Source organism: Pithys albifrons, chromosome 8, assembly GCF_047495875.1.
Source record: "Pithys albifrons albifrons isolate INPA30051 chromosome 8, PitAlb_v1, whole genome shotgun sequence".
In the NCBI taxonomy this organism is placed as follows: domain Eukaryota; kingdom Metazoa; phylum Chordata; class Aves; order Passeriformes; family Thamnophilidae; genus Pithys; species Pithys albifrons.
The window spans coordinates 32237243-32258441 of NC_092465.1; the positions used below are offsets into that span (position 1 = coordinate 32237243).

General features: G+C 39.7%; 1 protein-coding gene across 4 annotated transcripts in view; it reads right to left on the reverse strand.

The window, feature by feature from the left end:
* The window catches only part of PMS1 (PMS1 homolog 1, mismatch repair system component), a 43633-nt gene that overhangs the window by 17856 nt on the left and 4578 nt on the right, over positions 1-21199 (reverse strand). For 3 of the 4 annotated variants that reach the window (XM_071562663.1, XM_071562661.1, XM_071562659.1), the window contains 5 exons: positions 19549-19731; positions 17472-17574; positions 16234-16397; positions 5076-5192; positions 1341-1463 (listed from right to left, as the gene is read on the reverse strand). In XM_071562663.1, the coding sequence (XP_071418764.1) occupies positions 1341-1463; positions 5076-5192; positions 16234-16397; positions 17472-17574; positions 19549-19731 (690 nt within the window). The remainder of the gene's footprint in view (positions 1-1340; positions 1464-5075; positions 5193-16233; positions 16398-17471; positions 17575-19548; positions 19732-21199) is intronic. The other variant, XM_071562662.1, reaches the window with a different exon arrangement.

Below are 21199 nucleotides of genomic sequence, written 5' to 3' on the forward strand. Positions count from 1 at the left end.
TTAACCTAATAATAAATTTACAGCTTTTCTCAAACTCTGCTTGTTCTTACTATTTTCTCTGTTATCCTCCCAAAAACTCCTCCAAAAGACTACAAAACTATTTAGTTGTTTCAGAATTTTGGTGTTGTTAACTACAGGGATCAAATAAAAGATCCTTGCATTTCCCTCTAGTATCCTTGACCCTTCCTCCAGCAGACATTCATACTGGAGGATAGAATACATTAACAAGACAAAAAAAACCCTGAAAGTGTAAAAAATTAAGAGCTACTGTGATTAAAATTTAATTTTTCATTCTTAAATATTGTTCAAATAACATTAATATTTTCAAGTAATTTTAACCCTAATATTCTCACATTCTGTCCTCAGTTGGCACTGAAGGGTAGTGATAAGAGGTCGACCAGCACTTCTCCCCATATATAGCATGGAGATAAAAGTGATGTACAGCTTGTTTTCCATATGGGCCACTGTATTTTAACTTTGATAGTACACTGAATTCCTTCTTGAATCCAGGCTTCCATGCTCTGGTTAAAGAACTGTCTCTGTCACAGGATTCAAGCTGAGCTTTGAACTCCCAGGAGGAGCAGGAACTCCACTGGAGATGGATTAGCCTTATTTGGTTCTTGACATCCCAACACAAGTTCAGGGTTTACATCTACAAAGCTTTTCTTGCCAACTCAAAATGATTTCGTTGTCTCCACCTTAAAACCTACATGGACACTTTGGCATGAACGTGGTTTTCTTTCCTGGTGATGGCAAGGATTAGGCCAGCAAGGCTGGTCCAAGTGAAGTGCTGTGAGGTTCAGTAGTGACAGAAACCCAAGAGTATCAAATTCTGCCTACACAATGCTCAGCTGTAGCCAGTGCTGCTGCACTATCACTTTCATTTCTACCCAGTGCACACACAAATTTAAAGGCAAAGCATGGGTGTTTGCTTGAGAAGCCCACATTAGAGGTGGACAAAATCCAAACTCTATTTACAGAAGAATTCTCTTTCAGGAACTACATAAAGTTCCCTTATGGGAAATTGCACAAGTGATTTCTGCAGGTTAATACAAAGAAAGAATCAAGTGTTCTGGTCTCTTGCATAGAACACCTGAAATGACATCTTAAACAGCCAAAAACGTAACATCCAGCTGTGTGGTGGTCACTGCAGCAAATGGAATAGAACTGAGGCACCAGCGGTGTCAGATTTGTGGCAGGGGTTTCTGTTGTAAATGCTAGTACCTTCATTTGTAATACTCTATGTTATGTGAGAAAAAGATTGTAGATTGCTTGGGTGTCTCTGTCCTCCAAGAAATCACATTTCTATTCCTTGAATTAAAAGTTACAGAAGATATTACCTTCAGTATCTCCTTCTGAAGAACTGGGCGATTATTTATAAAAATGAAACTCCTTTCTGAACTTGAAAGACTTGTCAAAGAACTGTCTGACTCAGCTTTTGGGAGAAATCCAGAAAGATTTATCTGCAATTATAAAACAAATACAGTGCAAAAGACTTTTAGAGAAACCAAAAAGGTTCTTAAGAGAGTCAATTGTGCAAGAGTCCAAGCCATTAAAATGCATACACAGCCACTTGAAAGTTACAATATAAAAAAATAAATGCACTTAATGAAAAATAAAAAGAGGTTGAGAAAGATGAGTTTATATGTATTTTCCTTGATCAACTGATTGAGGCATTTCCCATTTGGCCTGCCAGCTGCAGCAGGATGCTTCCTGCAGCTGAGGGCTGTGCAGAGCCAGGCCAGCAGCTTCAGGCTTGCTGCCTGCAGGATTGCCAACGTACCCTCTGTACGAGCTGAAGGCACACACGGCTGCCCAGCCTGGCCCAGGCAGCAGAGAACTACCCCTACAGGGAGAGCCCAAACACACAGTCCCCCCCTTTCCACGCACAGAGCACCTTAAATAGCCTGTCATAGGGCATTTATTCAGGGCACCTAAATTTACCTACGCCACCTGTATCCAAATCATCTGACTCCCAAGAGTGCTGAGCACCCACGATTCACAGGCTGCAGCAGAACCTGTGAGCACACAGCACCGCCAGGGAGCCTTGGAAACAGCACATGATTTGTGTACCTAACATGAACTCTGAGTTTTAAGATTTTTTTTCTCTAAGATTCTTTAAGGGTTTTTTAGGTCAAAATACAGCCAATGACTTGTACTGCCTGGCCCACCACTTCCCTCTCTCCCTCACCATGCAACTCTGAAACTGTTGGATCAATTTCAAATCAATCTGATAAAGCAGCATAAATCCCAAAGAGATCACATTCCCACAATTTCTGTGATAACTGACAGCTGTTTGGAGAGGACAGCCTCAAGATAACAACCTAAGGAAAAGGCAGTTGCAACTTTTGAAAAGCCAGGACCCATCAGTACGCAAGAACTGACACGCTGGCCAGCACATATCCTGCCCCACACATCGTACCACTGCCACCTGCTCAAACTGACAGGTGGAGGAACACTGGGGCATCATGAGGATGGAGATTTTGGAGATAGAGCAAAGTCTGGAGAATGTTCTGGTAGCAGGGTGGATCACTGAACACAGAAATGAGACCTCATTAGCTCTGCTTTTGGCAGAACCCCTTGTATTTACTAAAATCCAAATTATCATGCTTTTGAAATGGAATTTACAATCCCTGGGATTTGGCCTGTCCTTCCCATTCATCTACGTCACAGCACTATCTGCTCATGTGCTCCCTTATTCCCTCCTGACCTTGTAACAAGCATTCTGTGCTAAAGCTGGCGTGTTCTGGTCAGCAACGTGGCGATGACCCAAACACCACTGGTCAAGTTAAAGAGGTGTCAAATATCTGTTGGGTGATTATCAGAAAAAAACACGCAGCACTTCTAGATTTTATTCTGCAACTTTAGCACATCCTCCCTGAATGTTCCTCCTCTGTGCTTCAAGCTCCTTTTCTAATTCACAAATATCTGTACAAGTCTTTCACTTCAAACAGTATTTTTATATACAGAAAAACATTAAAGCAAAACTGAAAATCCCTAAATAACTCATTTAAGAAGGTGCCAGAAATGGCTGGCTGCTGTTACTATGTAAAGCCTGGCAGAATATCAGTATGCTCATTAAAAGTTATCCACAATTTATAAAACTAGTCTTATTAAAATTTTCAACTATGAAAGTATATGAAATATAAATATAAAATTACGACTAGAAAGTAATACAGAATCTTTGATTCCAAATTAGATCAACTGTTTACACAATTAATACTTTAATAAAAACCCAACTTATATATGTATCAAAATATATCTGTGATGAGTGGACAGGAGAATGCCACTCTTTAATAATTTTTTTTTTTCCCTGTGGAACATGTCTCTGCTGAACACCTTTACAGAAAAATAAGAGACTAGGAAAATTTCCTGTGTGAAAGTTTTCAGTCCAAATAAATCTATCCATTTAGATGACAGCACATCTGAAAAGCACAAATGCTGTTGTGTACATGTAAAAGGTTGTGTCAATTCTTTATTTTCTTAGCTTTTTTTTATTCTACAAGTAGCTCCTGAGTTTGCATCCTTTGGAGTCAACTTGAAATGTGTTCTTGTTTCATTCAATGCTCATAATGGAAATGTTTGAAGAAGTCATTCTTTAAAATCTCCAGATCACTTGTTAGAGAAGTTTTAACTGTGCAGTAACACACAGCAAAATTAGTTTTGCCTTCAGAGCAGACTTTGCAACACCGGAATATGAAGCCACACAATGAAAAAGTAGGAGCTAAAAGAATGACAGAGCTGCCCTCTGGTCTGTATACTGAATGAGGCACGGATCTAGTGGGAACAAAAACTATGCCTTGTCCTTAAACACCTATTCCAATACCTGCACACAAGGGAGAAAGAAGTGGTTATACAGGCAACTTAATTCTGTCATTTTATAGTTTGGCTGCTTAGTTTAGAGGTGTCCACAGTTTCTGAACATCAGTTTGTGCGTGAGCATTATGCATGGGTCACTTATACACCTATAAATGATGCACGTGGTATTTTACACACTATTTAGAGACGGAGAGAGAGATGGAATGTTCCCCAACTTCTATTAAAGGAATATGGATGCCTCATAGCAGAGAAGTAATGTGAGAACCTGAGTGCCTCCTTCAAGCTAGTCCCTTCTAAATACCCCCATGTCTTCCCTTTGGAGCCCCCTGCACTTGCCCTGTGGGCACATCTGAGCTACATTCAGGTATGAATAGTTCTGGATGTTCTGTTCAGACAGAAGCAACTAAAACTTTGTAAACTACAGGAAGTGACTTTGTTCTTTTCCCCCTCATTTCACTGCATGTTTGCTACAAGCACTCTGACAAACTTGAGATTTAAGTTTGAATAATGCTATTAAACACCACGCTGACTGCAGCATTGCTAAGGGGTGTTTAACAGCCATTGTGACTTTACAGGGATTTCATCTCATCTCTGTGTCTGGTTTATTGCTACAAGATGCCCCTTCATAAAAATGTCTCCAATAAAAATGGAAGCAGAGTAAAAAAATCTTGAAAACATTAGACAGAGGAGAGTATCATGGGGAATTCCCTCATTTTCAGTAGGGGCAAAGGAAGCCAACTGCACTGAATTTTTTGAAAACGAGCAAGTTATTTTCTTGAAATACATGTTTGGTGGAAATTTTGCATAACTTGCCTTCTAAGTATGTGTTTCTTTTGCTGCTCAGGTGTCCCTCACTGAAATTGAGGGGACACTCTTTAGAGTACAAGCCTAAGAGGCCACGAAGATGAGAAGGATCTAAATGCTTAGATATTAATCAGAGCACAACCTGCTTGTGGGCCAGGAATCCCAGCCTGGACAGCCCTGAGCAATCAGCAATTCTGCATTTGTCATCACAACTGTTTTTACTGCCATTTGATCAGTGCCACATGAGTCCTCATGAGATGATTCTTGGAGTGGATTTTCAATCACCAAACCAATTAATTTTACAGAGAGGACAGTAATAGAAGCAAATGCCTTAATCAGATGTCAATCTGGAGATACATGCTTTTTCACAGTCTCCTTCTATTTGAATATTGACTTAGCTCTCTTCATTGCCAGGCGTTAAGTGAGTTTGGGAGAAGGAAGCTTAAACTCACCTCAGGATATTCACAGCAGTGCTGAAAAGGTACCATACTGCCCATAATGGCTGTTCCCAGAACTGACATACAGGCCATTTTGTGATCTGACACCCTGGTCTTCTGCCAAATAACTGCCTGAAACAAATGGCACAGAGTCAAATTTTTGACATTATATTTTCTGAACTCAAGTCATGTCTATGAACATGCATATGCAACTGCACACACACTGTATATGTAACATTCTGTACCTTGACCCTCTGAAAATCACAACTTTCAGTGTTAACAGACTCGATATCAATCCCATGTATGGGTCATTGACTTAAGAGTTGGACTCGATGATCCTTGTGGGTCACAGAACAGTCTGTGATATGGTACTTTTTGGCACGTTTTCTCATATTATATTGCTTATTTAGACTCAAAGCAATTGGAAAACTAAGCAAATCTTGTATTTATGGATATTTTGTGGCTAATCTGGACTTCTGTACCTGAAGCAATTATTAAAAACGAATCAATACAAATGCTACTGCTCCTCTTTGATATACAGCAGTAGGCTTTATGTTTTTACTGAGCATGTAAATTGAGGGCTTATGATGAGTCTCTGGATTCGGTGCTCAATATTTGAAGGTGGGCACTGCAATGCTTATGTTACTTATACTGAAGGGACAGGCTGTTTTTGTAGAGATCAGGCTTTAGCTGCCCATTCATAGCTCTCACCTGGATACTCTAGGTCTGGGACAAGCCTGCTATTTAGAAAAGAAGGCAGTTTTCTGTCTAAGGAAAACTTTGTAAATGTTAGAAGGATGATGGAACATCTGCCCTATTTGCTACTTATCTTGCAATAATATTGCAAAGACTTGATGAATACAGTAAGGCAGTGTGAACTTCAACTTGTAACAGAAATTAACTATCAAGTCCAATTATGTATACAGAAAATATTAGCTAGTTTGGAAGGTGAAACTTTGTCTCTCACTAATGAGAAGTCCTATACCAAAGAGTCACAAATTTAACTTTGCTGACTTTCACTCCTGTGTATCAACAATAAAAAAAAATTCCTTAGTTAGTTTTCTACTTCTAGGCAATAGACCATTACATTCAGATTCACTTTATTTTTGTCACTGTAGAAACCTGAGCACATTTCAACCTGCAACCTTCAAACACACACAAAAAAATACTGCAGCAAGGTGCATTTTAAATTGGATGTTACAGTGTTGCTAAAATCTATGTTTTCAGTCGGTGCTAGGTGCCTGGTGAATTCAGAATGAGTGCACAGTATTCTGATACAGGATGTTAACTGAAAGTGTGGTGAGAGAAAAAATACACAAGCACCCATCTCAAGAAATGCAATACATAGCCTTAAAATTCCACCTGTCCCAGGGGATATTTGCTGGCCTTCAGGGGTGAATTCCACAGAAGAACACAGTGCTCCTGTAAAACGATACTCCCCTCCTACAGGACAGGTGGAATTGTAAAGCTTTGAGACTGCTGAGCCTAAACTATTCCTCAAATCCTAAATTTTCCATCTCCGCACACACTCTGCAGCATCTGTGGGGCTCTGCAGTCCTGCCTGAATCTAATTCAGCTCCCAGACACCAGTTTGACAGCCCTTTGCACATGCTGGATCACAGCTCCGTCATTCCAGGGCGAGCCTGAACCCCTTAAAACATAAAGGACAATTTACGTCAGGGAGGGCAGCGAATAGACAAGGGGCAGAAGGAGAAACAAGCAGGCAGAGCCACGGGCTGGGTGTTCACAGCCCTGTCAGGGAGTCCCCACCGTGCCTCGGCAGCAGGCGCAGCGAAAGGACAGCCCGGGGCTGCCCAAGGCACGCTGCCTCCAGCCTCTCTGCCACACCTGCTCCAAGTCTCCTCAAAGATATTTTGGAGTGATGAAAGAATCTGTCCTCTTCTTTAGAGCTCTTCTTATAAAACATATCCTGTACTGCTTCTATTTTAAAATTGATTACTTAAAATGGAAACACGAAGTGCCAAGCAATTTTTTCTTTACTGGATATATTTTAAATTAAATGCATGTGACCAAACTGAGAATGACACTTGTTATATGACTAATATAAACATCATGCTGTTTATTTTAGGTTATGCTAATGTGATTCTGCAGGTACAGATATAAATCTTAGCTGCTGATTAATGCAAGGTTATTACACTGCTTGACCTGCTGAATGGCTGATACTCAGAACTGTGAAAAGATCACTTGGGTAAGGTGGAAAATGAGAACTTATTAAATGCAAGCTTGCTAAAAGTAGACACTGTAATAAGTTCAAACTAGCTTATTAATTAGTCATATATTCATCAGACGTACAGACTGCAGGCATAATTTTACAAAATAGTTACCACTGTAGGTTTAATTAAAACTTAGGTACTAAAGAGGCCTGGCAACTCCTAATTTTCTACACTATATGAACATAGAATAGAGTGGGTATTCATTTTTAGCCCTGAATGTACATTATGGAGCAACAGCATAGGAAGAACTGGTAATTTAAAGAAAACTATTTTTCTAGACTCTCCAGGTGTATCAACAGGTATTAAAAAATTCTAAGAAACAATGCTTGTTCCATTCATTTTAGAAAGTGCCTGTTTCCATGAAGTTCCTGCAATACCCTATTTTTTTAACCTTGCTTATACCCTTTAGTTTAGCTAAAAATACACCCCCCACACACCCCCAGATTTTTTTTCTAGGTCATATAAAGTGGGTGTCAAGAGTGAGCCAAGGAATAACCTGACTCCAGTCAGTATGATGATGCTGCAGAAACAGCCTGCTCAAAGATATATTATTACATATGGCCCATCTTGGGTTCTGCTAGAGCTGGCCAAATATATCCCACCTCTCTCCTTGTTTCATTGAAAGGGACTGCACGATCTAGATATTACAAAACCTCACAACATGTATAAAATCTATTGCACATACACAGAAGGTAAGTCTGTCGTGTGTATCTGTTGCTCCACCCTGTGCAGCCCCAGGACATGTGCAGACTTTGTGGAGGATGACAATGCACATTCCAACCTAAATGTTCCTAGGACTCCATGCACATGTGGAATAGGCATCCATTATTTCAGAATGCATATAGAGAGTCCAGAAGGATACCTTGAAAAACGTGTCAAGAGTGGAGAAAGGGTATTCAACCTCTTCCTACTGAGGTCCCTGGTACACAGCACTAAGGAGAACTAAAAGTTGCTCAGTATTTTTTTCCTCAAAGACACCAAGGAGAAAAAAATGCAGCCACTCCACATCCTTAATTATCCTTCATACTTGGAACTTCCACCAGCTACAATGGCTTGCAATCACAGACAAAAGGGAAATCTTAATTAACGCTGGGGACTGGATGCTATTTCCAACTGTGCCTATTTCAGTACAACTGTGACACTACAAGTTAAACCAACTCCTACAATTATTACTACATAATGGCAGTAGCTTAACAAAGTAGACTTTCACTACTCAGAAACCATGTATTTTCTTAATTTGTTTTATGAGTCATATCCTGTAAAAAAGTTTGAGGGTGTAAAAGTCTAGTTGAGCAAGTGGTTGTACATGAACTGCAGGTTGGTAATGTAACTTGGGTTAGATCTGTACAAGAGAACTGTATTTCACAGTCTCTCTAATTTTGTTTTACATGCTTGCAAAATCCTGCCACCCTGGCATCCAGGATCTCACTGCAGATAGTTTACTCTTTGGGCCAGTGCATTCCTCAGCTTTCTTGACTTAAAATCTAACAGCTTATTAGGATTCAAACACAAGCATTGCTGCCTACCTCTTGAGAGCATACAAGCAGGAACAAAGCCAGGCAGCAATATCCCAAGTTTGAATTGAGCCCAAGGTGAACAAAAATGACATCACATGGCAGTCCATTGCATTGGATTTCTTCAGCTTAATGATGCACAGAGTCAAGGGGCTGGCACCTTCTCTGCCGTGGAAGAAACCTATCGGCTAAGATCAAGAATAGATCCAGATAAAAACCAGATTCTTTAGAATCCAAGCCTTGAAAATTGTTGATGTTTTTCAGCTCCACGCCATAACTAGTGTCGTGTTTTAAAACCAGTGGTAAGTTACCTTACTAAAAGAGAGCTCTTACGTAAATTTCCCTTGAAAACAGGAATCACAACCATTTTTCAATTTAGCTTACAGAAAAACTGTGCAATTAATTAGAATTATTTTCTCCACATATTTTATACTTGATCCTAAGGAATCAGTTGTCCCCACTACTTTGTAAGTGATGGTGGAATGACTACCAGTGGAGATATGTGGTAGAGAAACTCAAGGCACCACGTTTCCACTCATCAGATGCAGCTGACATACCTGTCTATCCAAAGGGCATCAGATATTGCAGCTATCAAGGGGATTTGTTGAAAGACAGTCATGTTCCACAGCACTGCTCATCCTACAAATTCCAGCATATTCCCTACTCAGATTTCCCTTCCGTGATACGAGAGCACCTTCTGAATGAAAAGGCTTTCTTGAGCATGACACAGTAGGGAAATGCTCGGATTTGAGGACTGGGAGGTAAGTTAGGAGAGGAACCAACAGGTATTACAAGGAACCAGGATCTTCACCTGGTAACACCTCTCTTCAAAGCCTTTCAAGAATTACAAAGACTATCAAGCTTTTTTTCTGCCTGCTTTAACCACACATGCTCAGGTCTGGGTGTTCAGAGAACCTGATCTCCTTTTATGACCAGGTGACCGACCTAGTGGATGAGGGAGAGGCTGGGGATGTAAAGCCCTGGACACTGCCTCCAATAGCATTCTTCTGGGGAAACTGGTAATCCGTGGCTTGGACAAGTGCACTCTTTGAGGGGTAAAAAACTGCCTGAATGGCTGAACCCAGAGAGTGGTGAAGAATGGACCTAAATCCAGCTGGCAGCTGATCTACCAGTGGTGCTCCCCAGGGGTCAGTACTGGAACAGTCCTGTTTAGTATCTCTATCAATGATCTGGAGGAGGGGATCAAGTGCACCCTCAGTCAGTTTGCAGGTGACACCAAACTGGGTGGGAAAGTTGACCCGCAGAGGGTTCTGGACAGGCTCATGTTCTGCATGGGCCGAGGAGAACCTTGTGATGTTCAACAAGGCGAAGTGCCGGGTCCTGCACTTGGGACACAACAACTCCCTGCAGTGCTAAAGTCTGGGGGCAGAGAGGTTGTTAAGGTGCCATGTGGAAAAGAGCCTGGAGATGCTCGTTGACAGCCTGCTGAACATGTGCTAGCAGTGTGCACAGGTGGCCAAATAGGCCAATGGCATCCTGGCTTGTATCAGGAATAGTGTGGCCAGCAGGACCAGAGAAGTGATTGTCCTTCTGCACTCAGCACCAGTGAGGCACCTCAAGTGCTGTGTCCAGTTTTGGGACCCTCACTGCAAGAAAGACACTGAGGTGCTGGAGCGTGTCCAGAGAAGGGCAATGAAGATGGTGGAGAGTCTGGAGCACAAGTGTGATGAGGAGTGGCTGAGGGAGCTGGAAGTGTTTATCCTGGAGAAAAGGAGGCTCAGGGGAGACCTTATCCTTCTCTACAACTGCCTGAAAGAAGGCTGTAGCCAGATGGGGGTTGGCAACCAGAGACAGGACAAGAGGAAATGGCCTCAAGTTGCACCAGGCAAGGTTCAGGTTGGATATTAGGAAAACTTTCTTCACTGAAAGAGTGGTTGAGCATTGCAACAGGCTTCTCTGGCAAGTGTTGGAATCACCATCCCTGAAGTGCTCAAAAACTGAGTAGACATGGCACCTCACAATATAGTTTAGTGAGCCTGGTGGTATTTGGTCAAAGCTTGGACTTGATGCTCTTGGAGGTCTTTTCCAACCTTAATGAGTCTCTGCTGAAAGGTTTTTCACCCAGAGGGTGGTTGGGCACTGGAAGAGGCTCCACAGGGAAGTGGTCACAGCACTCACTGGCAGAGTTCAAGTGTTTGGGCAACGCTCTAAGGCACATGGTGGGATTCTTAGGGCTCTCCTGTGAAGGGCCAGGAGTTGAACACAAAGATCCTTGCGGGTCCCTTCTAACCCAGGACATTCTAAGATTCTATTAAAATCCATATCCATAGCAGGAGGAAAAAAATATAAATAAAACCTCCTAAACAACTGAACTACTGCCAAAAACCAGTTTCCAGTTTGAAATCGTCATTCAGAGGATGTACAACATCAGAGTGAATTCTATTTAAATAATGGGAGGTTTAAAAGCTTTTTGTAAAATAGTAGTTAGCAAAAATAACATACCTAACTGTAACTAAGTACATTGCTAAGGAAGAGGGAAAATTCCCATGCGGCTTTGGAAACATCCTTTTTCCACTACCCTTTAGTAAGTGTACAAAATGAGTGGAAAAACTTTGCAAGAGCTAAAGGCACATCTCATTCTGCAACACACACTGCATATGTGAAACAGTAATTGTTTTGAGATTTCAGACATATACTGGGCTGTCATTTGAAAAAAGTGATGGATGAGAAACTGGAAACCTCAAGGAATTAGTAATAGGATATAAAGCATTTCACCTCTAGGTCACCAGTTCAAATTCAACCAGGTTGGTAGTGACCAAAAGTAGTTACCATCTGGCAGCTGTTCTCTGGCTGATGTAAATTGAGTTGAGGGTCTCAGCGCATTTCCTAGTGGACAGGTGTCCTTAGCACAAAAAAACACCATAATTAACTCTCTGTTTGGCTTTCTCAGCAAAGCCACTGAACAACGAATAGAAGTAAGACTGAGCTGTATTCCAGGTCAGCATGAGAGCATGCTGGCTGCAGAGCACTGCTGATTCTCAATCATAATTCCTCTTTGTATTTTAAGACTTGCAGATTATGGAGGGACTTAATTTATCATCATTACATTAAACAAAGTAGCTTTTCCAACTCAAGTTAGAGTTTATGTGATGCTATTTCTGCTCAATGCAGATTTTTTTTTCAATGTGCAGCTACAGTAGAGTTTGGAATCACAATGAATGAATGCAAAGTATAATGACATTATTAAAAATGGTAAATTTATCCTAATACATTCACTCTGTCTCAAAAATCCACACTTACTACAGAGCAGAGAGACACAAAAACACCCCTGGGTTTGGATTATTTGATACAAACTGTTGGTTAAGATTATGCAACTTTGGAAATGAGAGGAGACTTACTGTAAATTAAAAAACAAAGATAGCACCTTTTAAGTCAACACCACCAACAAAGGGGTTTTGGGGAAAAATACCATCCACAGTTTACGTAAGAGTTTTAAATGGGCCTTGCATCATGAAGTTCTGATGTGACTATTTCAAGAAACAAACAATACACAGCTCTAGAGAGAACTATGTGTGACCAAGGCTTCAAAGTTTTATGCATGAAAAGCACTGGGGGAAAAAATATTCCCTTATGCAGAGTTTTCTTCAACAGGAACTGGAAAATTTACAGAGCTTACTTATGGCCGATCTGTACTTGCACAAGACATGGGACCAGTTGTGTATGGTATGACCGGCTGATAAGGCACCATCTAAACCAACTGTTGCCATAATTTTTTTGGAATAGCCCCGGAACTACTAAAAGCTGTTTTACCACCTTGAGGAAAACACAGCCAGACCTCATAGGTGGCTGGAACACGGCATTTCAGGCTGAAGGGTTTGACCCAGTTTAAGCAGTAGCTGACTTTGAAATGTTCTTAGCACGCCTTCAGATAACATTAACTTTAAATAAACTTGCTGAATACTCATGTAAATTATTTCCATTTGGCTGTCTCATTATTCAATATGCTTTCAAGGAACATGGTGATGAAAGAAGAAAAATACCCCTTTCTAACATAACCATACTGGCAAGAGGATCAACATTATCAGTATTCAAAGAATGTCTTGGCAGGATAAACCTTCATAAAAAGAAGGAGCACTAGCTAATCCAAGTTGTCAAAATAGCAATAGTACTTCAAGGGTTGATCTGCAAAGAGATTCATTATTTATTGCTAACGCAAACAAAACATTCTGAACAGAAAGAGCAATCGATTATTTCCTATCTTGGAAACCCACTGATGGAGAGTACACAATAAATGAGCCCTAGGAGGGCTGATAAAAGAGTCTCTTTTTTCTTACTTACTAAAAAACAACACAAAGGCTGGAAGAGCACAGTCTCATTTGTTTTCTGTGAAGAACCACACTTCATGGCAGGTAAGAAATGTAGCAGAACAAGAAGAAAAAGCTCTGGAAATTTCATTTAAATACATAAGACATACTCCTTTTAAAAAAACCCAACCAAATGTGGTGTAAATGAAACATGCAATGTCTTGTGCACCCTAAAACATAATATACATTCAACAGGTCGGTAAGAGGCCTGACTTGTCAAAATAAGTTCCTGCTAGAATAATTGAGGCAACCATTTTCAGATGCCAAACCTCAGACATTTCTATGACAGCTTCAGCCTCACTATAGTCTTCCTTGGTGAAGTGAGGGCTGTGCTTTCATAGACTCACAGAAAGGTTTGGGAGGGAAGGGACCTTAAAGATCATGCAGTTCCAACCTTCCTGCCATGGGCAGAGACACCTTCCACTAGACTAGGTTGCTCAAAGCCTGATCCAATCTTCCATTGTCCTTTAACTTCAAATAAAATACAGGACTTTAAAAACTGGGGGCATTTGGTTTTGGGGTTTTCTGTCAGGGTGAGGGAAGAGGTGTTGGTTTTGGCTTTGTTTTTTGGCGTGACTTTTTTTTCAAAGTATTGGTTTTGTAACTCCTTGAGATTTCTTTGAAATACACTTTCATTTACACTTTTTTCACTTACTACCTTTTCTAGTCTTTCAACTCATCTTTCCTTGGCTCCTGTCACAGCTCATTCCTGCCATCTTCTTACTTTTTAAGCTTCAGAACCTGATCATACTCTTGATGTTTATCTTCTTCCATTGCAACAGAAAGTATTGGCTCAGCCTCAAGAATCTGGGATTCTAAGAACTCCTCTGAATAACTGCATATGCAAGTTGTCTTTTAAATGAATATGTAATCTATGGGATACATGAAAAATAAAGCTATTTTAAGAAGTTGATTCTTTCTCCTGGTACATTTCAAAGAAAAATATAATGGACACCAGAAAAAAACCACATCACCAACAACCTTCTTCAGCAGAGTGTTATTGTAGCACAGATATGCTGTAGAATCAGTACAGGAAAAACACCTTCTGATCTGAATTAATAATTGTTATGATAATAATAGTTAGCAGCTAAAGGAAAAGGTAAAGAATATTCACGTTATGTGATAAGGTAAAATGAATGCACATTGACTTACTGCAAGTTGCCATACATTGGAAATTCAGAATTTCAAATTTCTTAAAAGACATGATGCAATAGGTAACTTTTTATTTCACAAGGAATGACAAGAGCAGTAGAAAGACAGCAATCTGCATCCAAATTTTTTAATGTTCACTTCAGTTCTTAATTTTCAAACTATTTCAAAGCATCTTCACATGCACAGAGACAGACTACACTTTCTGGCTGACTTAAGCCTGTGGTTTTCCCATCTCAGCAATAGCTACTGAGCGACCCCTTGTGACAACACATTTGAGGGCTCTCACACTTGTTTTCTTTATTTTTCCCTAAATAAATTAAATTAACAAAAGGAAGGCAGTGCAAAATGAAGAGTCAAAAAAATCAGCACCATCTGTGTCATTACAACAAATGATGCTGCCTGAACTGGGTATTGAAGAATGTGCCTCTGAAGCCAATGGGACAGGCAGTCAAACCCAATGTGCAATGGCAACGATCACACCACTCTTCACACCACTTTGCAGTAAGTATTGTGAAAAAGGCATGTGATCACCTTCCTGCACATTATTGTCATTGTACTGGAGTAAACAGAGGGGAAAAAACCTCAAGATATGTAACAGTCTAATCAAAGGGGATGAAAACAAAATACTATAAAAACATCATTTGCAACTTGCTAGAGAGGGCAAAAACAAACCACGAATAAAGATAAAATTAGTTTTATTAACTAACATGTAGGACTAATATTGTGAACCAATGCTAGACATATCAAGTAGCTCAACATGACACTGGAAGTAGATACCCCTCAATATCTCTGGTTTCAAACTCTCAGTGCTCCCAATGAAATAGGACTGCAAGGAGCAACATTTTCTCAGCTTTGAAATACTAATTCTGCAGCCAGCCAAAAGGCTGGCATTTGTTTTTCACAGTATCTACACACCGAGATTCAGAAATACACACATAAATATAAACAGAGGATGCTAAACAACCCCAGAAAAGGAAGTGCAATCTGTTGTCATTTCAGGAAGCATTACTTCCACTGAAAAGGAACTGTTGTGTGAATTTTTGGTTGGTAACTGATGAAAACTGCTCAATGAACAGGCTAAATTTCAACAAACAACACCATTTTAAAGCAGAAAGAGAACTGCTGAGAGATCTGGCCACGAGATGTCACTCTCTGCTCTGCAGCAACTTGGAAATTGATTAGCACAACTTTCCTCTCTGAGGTACCAAGAGCCAGGGTACAGCCAATGAAATTCACTGTGTTAAATCTGGGTCAGGTAAAGGCTCAATATGTCATTTCTGGTGTCTATTTTCTGCAGGTGTGCTGTGGAATTACCACTCATTATCCTGTGAAGTCAAAATAGCCTCCAAGAAGCCTCTGAATTCATTCCCCCAAGTCTAAACTAAAACCAACTTGCTCGACTAAAGCCTGTTGTTATAACACACATTACTGTTCTTACACCCATGCACCAAATTGTTCTGAATTTTCTAACATTTTTAAATAAAATCATTGTTATGTATTGAGCTCCTGTGACTCAGTACACAGCAGGCTACCTGTATGAGCTACAGACTCTACCCAGGTAAACAACCTAAATAAAGAAATTTTCCAAGTTCTTTCAGTTGGGCTTGGCTCACATTTGATCAGGCCCTGTGGTCTAGAGAGGTCCCACTTCTTTGTGTGCAAAATACTACCAACATGTTTACTAACCACTAGGATGTAAAATGATTTTTATACTTCATATATCTAACCAGGCACCTGTTGGAAGACACCAAAAATATCTGAGGCTGAGTTTTCTGTAGCCATTATAATACACAACTATGAACGGAAAAAATAAGTGGAAGTCCAAAACAAAGCTATGATGAAAGAATATTCCTAGGAATGAAAGATTTTATGTAAATTTTAGATGAACTGCATAAATTCATCAGAAACTGATCCTTAAGACACCTGATAGAGAAAAACACATCATTACCTTATTATGTATTAATGTTATCCTCAGGTCTGGTTTTATGATACCATATGCTGTCAGGAGGTCTTGGACTTTTTTCAGTTCTTCCTTACATTTTCTACTTGTTGAGTAAAACTGCTTTCTTACAGGAAGATTCTTAAACAAATTTAGGACTGTTACTGTGGTGCCTGTAAGCAGGTGATAAAAAAGTAAGTAGAAATTACACTGAAAGCAAATCACTGATTGGATATTGAGGAAATTTTATTTTTACTTAAAGAGACTATTTTGTATGCTGGTGAATACATAATAAAGTTGAGTAATTATTAGCATGAGAAGAAATATACCAAATTAGCAGTCATCCTCCCCCAAAAAGCATCTATAGCTGTGATTTCCCTCCTTTATTTAGAGTTATGACTGCAGCATTAAGCTTTCTTTCACACACACTGACAATAGTGAGAATCAACACTAAATAAAGATGAAGGCCCTTTCAGTATTGAGTTAGCTTTCATTAGTAAAATTATTAACAGACTAGAATCTAATCACACATATCTGGAGGCAAAGGAACATTGTGCTTCATTAAAGGCCTTCACAAGCCTTTGCTTTAGGGTAGTTCCTGAAGAGCCAGATACCTCTGCTCAAGGTACAATGCACAGTGAGAGGAGGAATATTCATCTACCAACACAATCACATAAATTCCAAACTCATGAGGACATTGCAAAGAGTTAAATACGTGTCATAGAATGCAGTCCATCATTCAAGAATTTTGACAAAAGAAAAAGCAATGCAACCCACAGGCTTTCCAGCCATGGAAAATACTACAGCCTAAATGTTAAAAAGAATCACTAGTTAAAATTAGCTACACACCCTTCCTGCAATTCCTCTGTACACCAGCAGGGCAACTCCTCCTACTTTAAGCAAGGATTTTACTCCTACAGAAACATCATTTGGTCCTGAACAGATCTTTCATATAGACTTGGAGCATTGAATTTTTATAGCTTTTATTTCCACTGTCAGCTGGAAGTGAGTCAGAGAAGGAGAAACTAGTTCATAATTGCTATTTAGAACAACTTCCAAAACGTATCATTTCTTATGATATGACAACATGTTCTCAGCTGATAGACATAAGGCAAGAAATGTTGACACCTGCAAAGATTTCACACTCAGCATTCAAATACAGAACAGGTATTTCAACACCAGAGAGAGACTCAGAGAAACACAAAATACGTCTGTCACAGTGCAACACCAGAACAATGATATCCTACCTTGCCCTAGATGGGAAGGCTTTTTAGAAGTTACGTGCCCGTTGCTATTCAAAGCATACTGAGTGCTGATATCATCATCAGCTGTCTTGGTTGTCACCAAAACCTGAAAAGAATGATTTTAAAAAAACTTTTTTAATCAGGGATAGACAAAGTTCAGAAAGAGATAGATAAAGCTTTGCTAGCACTCTCATCGCTGTGTTACTTTAGTCACCATAATTACACTTAATTAGTTTATATAATTTTTCTTCTACAGGTGTTTCTTACAGGCAAGAAACATTCTGCATTATTTATTATTCATATTTACAGCCATTTAACTAATTGCATTCCTATTACACTAATAAAACAAAGCATAGCAATTCCTACTTCCTACAACACACACTGCTCTGTCTTCTATTCTAAACACAGGTTAAATGAATAACTAAATCAACTGACAATTTGGCATTTTCATTCTCTGTGAGAGAAGGCAGATTACGACAACTTCTTAAATTTATGTGAGATTCAACAAACTTAATGACTACTCTCAAACAAACAGTGTATTATCCTTCCACGCCCAAACATATCTGGCAATCACTCACTGGATGTTTTGTAACCTGTTAAGGTAATACACAGACGGCTTTAGCAAGAGCAGTTGTAAACCAGAGTTCAGGTACCAACAGTCTGAACAACAGAACCACTGCCCTTTAACCACCTGAAAGACAAAGTTTATCACAAATACAGTGCTTCAGGATATTTTGGTCTATTTTAGTGTCTTGTGTGAATCATTTAGAGTTCAGTCATGCCTCTGGAGAAAAAACCAGCAATTGGTTAATTGGAAATGGCAATAGTACAGACCTCCTTATGGGCCAGTAGTAAATACCTCCAAACTGAAACTTCAGGGGGCAATTTGGGTAGGCAGAATGCAATGAATGCCTTGAGTGTTTAATTAATATAATTACTGACACAAGGATTGAAGTAATATCTATTAAAGCTCTTCATACACTCAGGCCGCCTCCCATCTCTTATGAAACGTACCATAGAGCTGATTAGATGCTCAGAACAGATGACATTCTTCTCTGACAACACATTAGAAGGAATCAATGACTGAGGTCTGTCATCATCTATTAAAACACCAACATTTTTGAAAGCATCTTGGGAAACCTCCATCCAAACACACAACCCACTTCTGCCTAGTGTGAATGCAGCCCAATGTACCAAGGAGTCAAGCTCTAACATCATCTCTCCTGACCTCAACAGCTGATGGTTCCAAACACACAGAGATCAGTATCTTCTGGCAGGATCTAATCCTTGGCAGACTTAAGGAGTCCAAAACTTGACCTTGGTGCAGCATGAATACAGAAAGGCAGAGCACAACAGAACTGGTAGATGCTGTGCCTTTAACAGCCTCAACACTTTTCAGATGGTTTTGAACAAATTTGCTTACTTTCAGCCAACAAGTTAAATCATATGCATCAATACAGTGCCAATCCTCTTAACACAAACATACGGATCAGACTCAGACAGACAAGGTAGCAGGTTCCTGTTTACTCATGGGGACAAAGTTTGTGCAATTGCAGTCACATACATGTCAAAGAGCAATAAGGAGCCCAGCAAGATCCCATGACTGCTGATCACCTAGATAAGAAGGCAGAAATGGTTACTGGAATGGTAGCTATGTGGGCCATCAGTTACCTGAAATGATTTCTCCTGGCCACCACCTGCTGCTCCTCATTTTGGTTTACCCTAAATCAAGTAGTAAACTCAGCCATATTCTGACATTATATTCCCTGACACAAAAGAAAAGCAAATACAACACAATTATCTCTGACCTGTTCTGACTGTGGAAAATAAACAGAGCACTGCTGTGACCTGTGTGACAGAAGGGCAGGCCTGACACTGACAAGAAATTCCTATGATACGGCTTCTGGGGCTGAGGAGAAGGACAGTACACACAAGCCAAATGCTTTGGAAAGCAAATCCCTAACAGGCTGCTGGAACATTTAAAGTCTTTGCACTGGTATTTTAATAAAACTTTCACAAACACACACAGACAAAAGAAATCATAACTCAAAGACTTGACACATTTATAGCAGCTGGTTACCTCTGATATGCTGCAAATCGATCCCAAAGCTTCCCCACGGAAACCATATGTGGTCAACCTTTCCAGGTCCTCAGAAGAGCTTATTTTTGAGGTATAGTGTTTAATGGCCATAACTGGAACATCCTCAACCTGGATTCCATTGCCATTGTCTCTTACTTCTATTTTGTTAAACCCATAATTCTCCTGAAAAGAGAAAAGACCACAAAGGAGTACTAAAGTAACCAAATTGATTAAGACACAAGTTTGAAGCACTTGTGCCCAGGTTACACTTTCCAGCCAACCACACAGAAGTGGGAGTTTTGCTTAGTGGGAGGAACTGATCAAACATTAAATGCCTCTGTTTAAGGAAAAAAAATACAACATGTTGGATAATAGTGATGGTTTCTCTAATTATATAATATAATTCACACCTTGTGGATTGGAAACAGCATGTTAATAGAAATACAGTAAAATCAAAACAGAGATTAAGTAAAAATGTTGTTAAACTATGATGAAATTTGCAAAACCTAAGCTCAAGAAGAGACCTATAGCTTGAAAGTTAAAGACTTTTTCATCTCTTTTCAATTATCTTATCTACGTGGTACCAATTTCTTTGAAACCACCCAAATGCAGCTGTACACCCATTAAAGTCAGGAGTCACTTAGAACAGCAGGCCCCCACTTAGAACCATTTTCAATTTCAGTCTTCATTTATGCACTGTCATTACTTCAGTAGTTTTCCAGGTTCTATGTTCTGTTTCAATATACAGAAGCAAACTAATGAATGACAGTAATAGGCTTGTAAAGAGATGGAGCATTTTACAGAAAGAAGTAAAGGTTCCTGGAGGCTCTTTTAAAACAGCTTTCATGGAAGCAAAGTTCAATCTTTGTGATTTACTTTTACATGTATGCAATACCTATTTTACTGAATTTCAATTTAAATACGTAATTTCAATAAGCACCAGCAAAAATAGGGTAAAATTCCAGAAAACCAGATATTTTCAACAGCTTAATAAAAGATGGAATTCAGGTTCTTCAGCATCTCAAACAAATGCAGCTGAAAAATGCTTCCTTCCAGGTACATTATAATGTGCCCATGTGAATCGCATGCAAAAGAACCACAAGCCAGGAGGAAAAAGTAATTAGAGCTGTAGGATCACTAACTGAGCTGCTTTCACAGAAGCACGACTGGACTTTGACAAGATTACGATGCAACACACAGAAAAACGTGCTGTCATGTGCAGGACACCCAGGCAGCCTTAAAACTCGTTTTGCTTAGAAAGAATATCTTCAGTAGTGGCTACCACCCCTGATGCTGGACAGGGCATGCAATGGTTGGTCACTGAAAGCTGATTAAACAGAACAAACTTTGCTGTCTCATCTGGGCCTGTACTTAAAAGAGATCTGCAAAAGTATAATGTACTCCCAGAATTACTCTTGAAGTAAAAAACTGATGCAATTTAAAAACAAAAGGAATGATCTAAAGATATTATCTGGATTCACACATACTCTGCTTTAGGAAACACCAAAAGCCTCTGAGGTAGGCACAGAACCATATCTGTATTTAAGTAACTGATACACACTAGAAATGTGGCTACATTTCACTTTTGGTATTAATGAACACTGGAAAGTTGTCTTCAAGTGAAAAAACAAAGCTTTTGCTCATCTGCTAC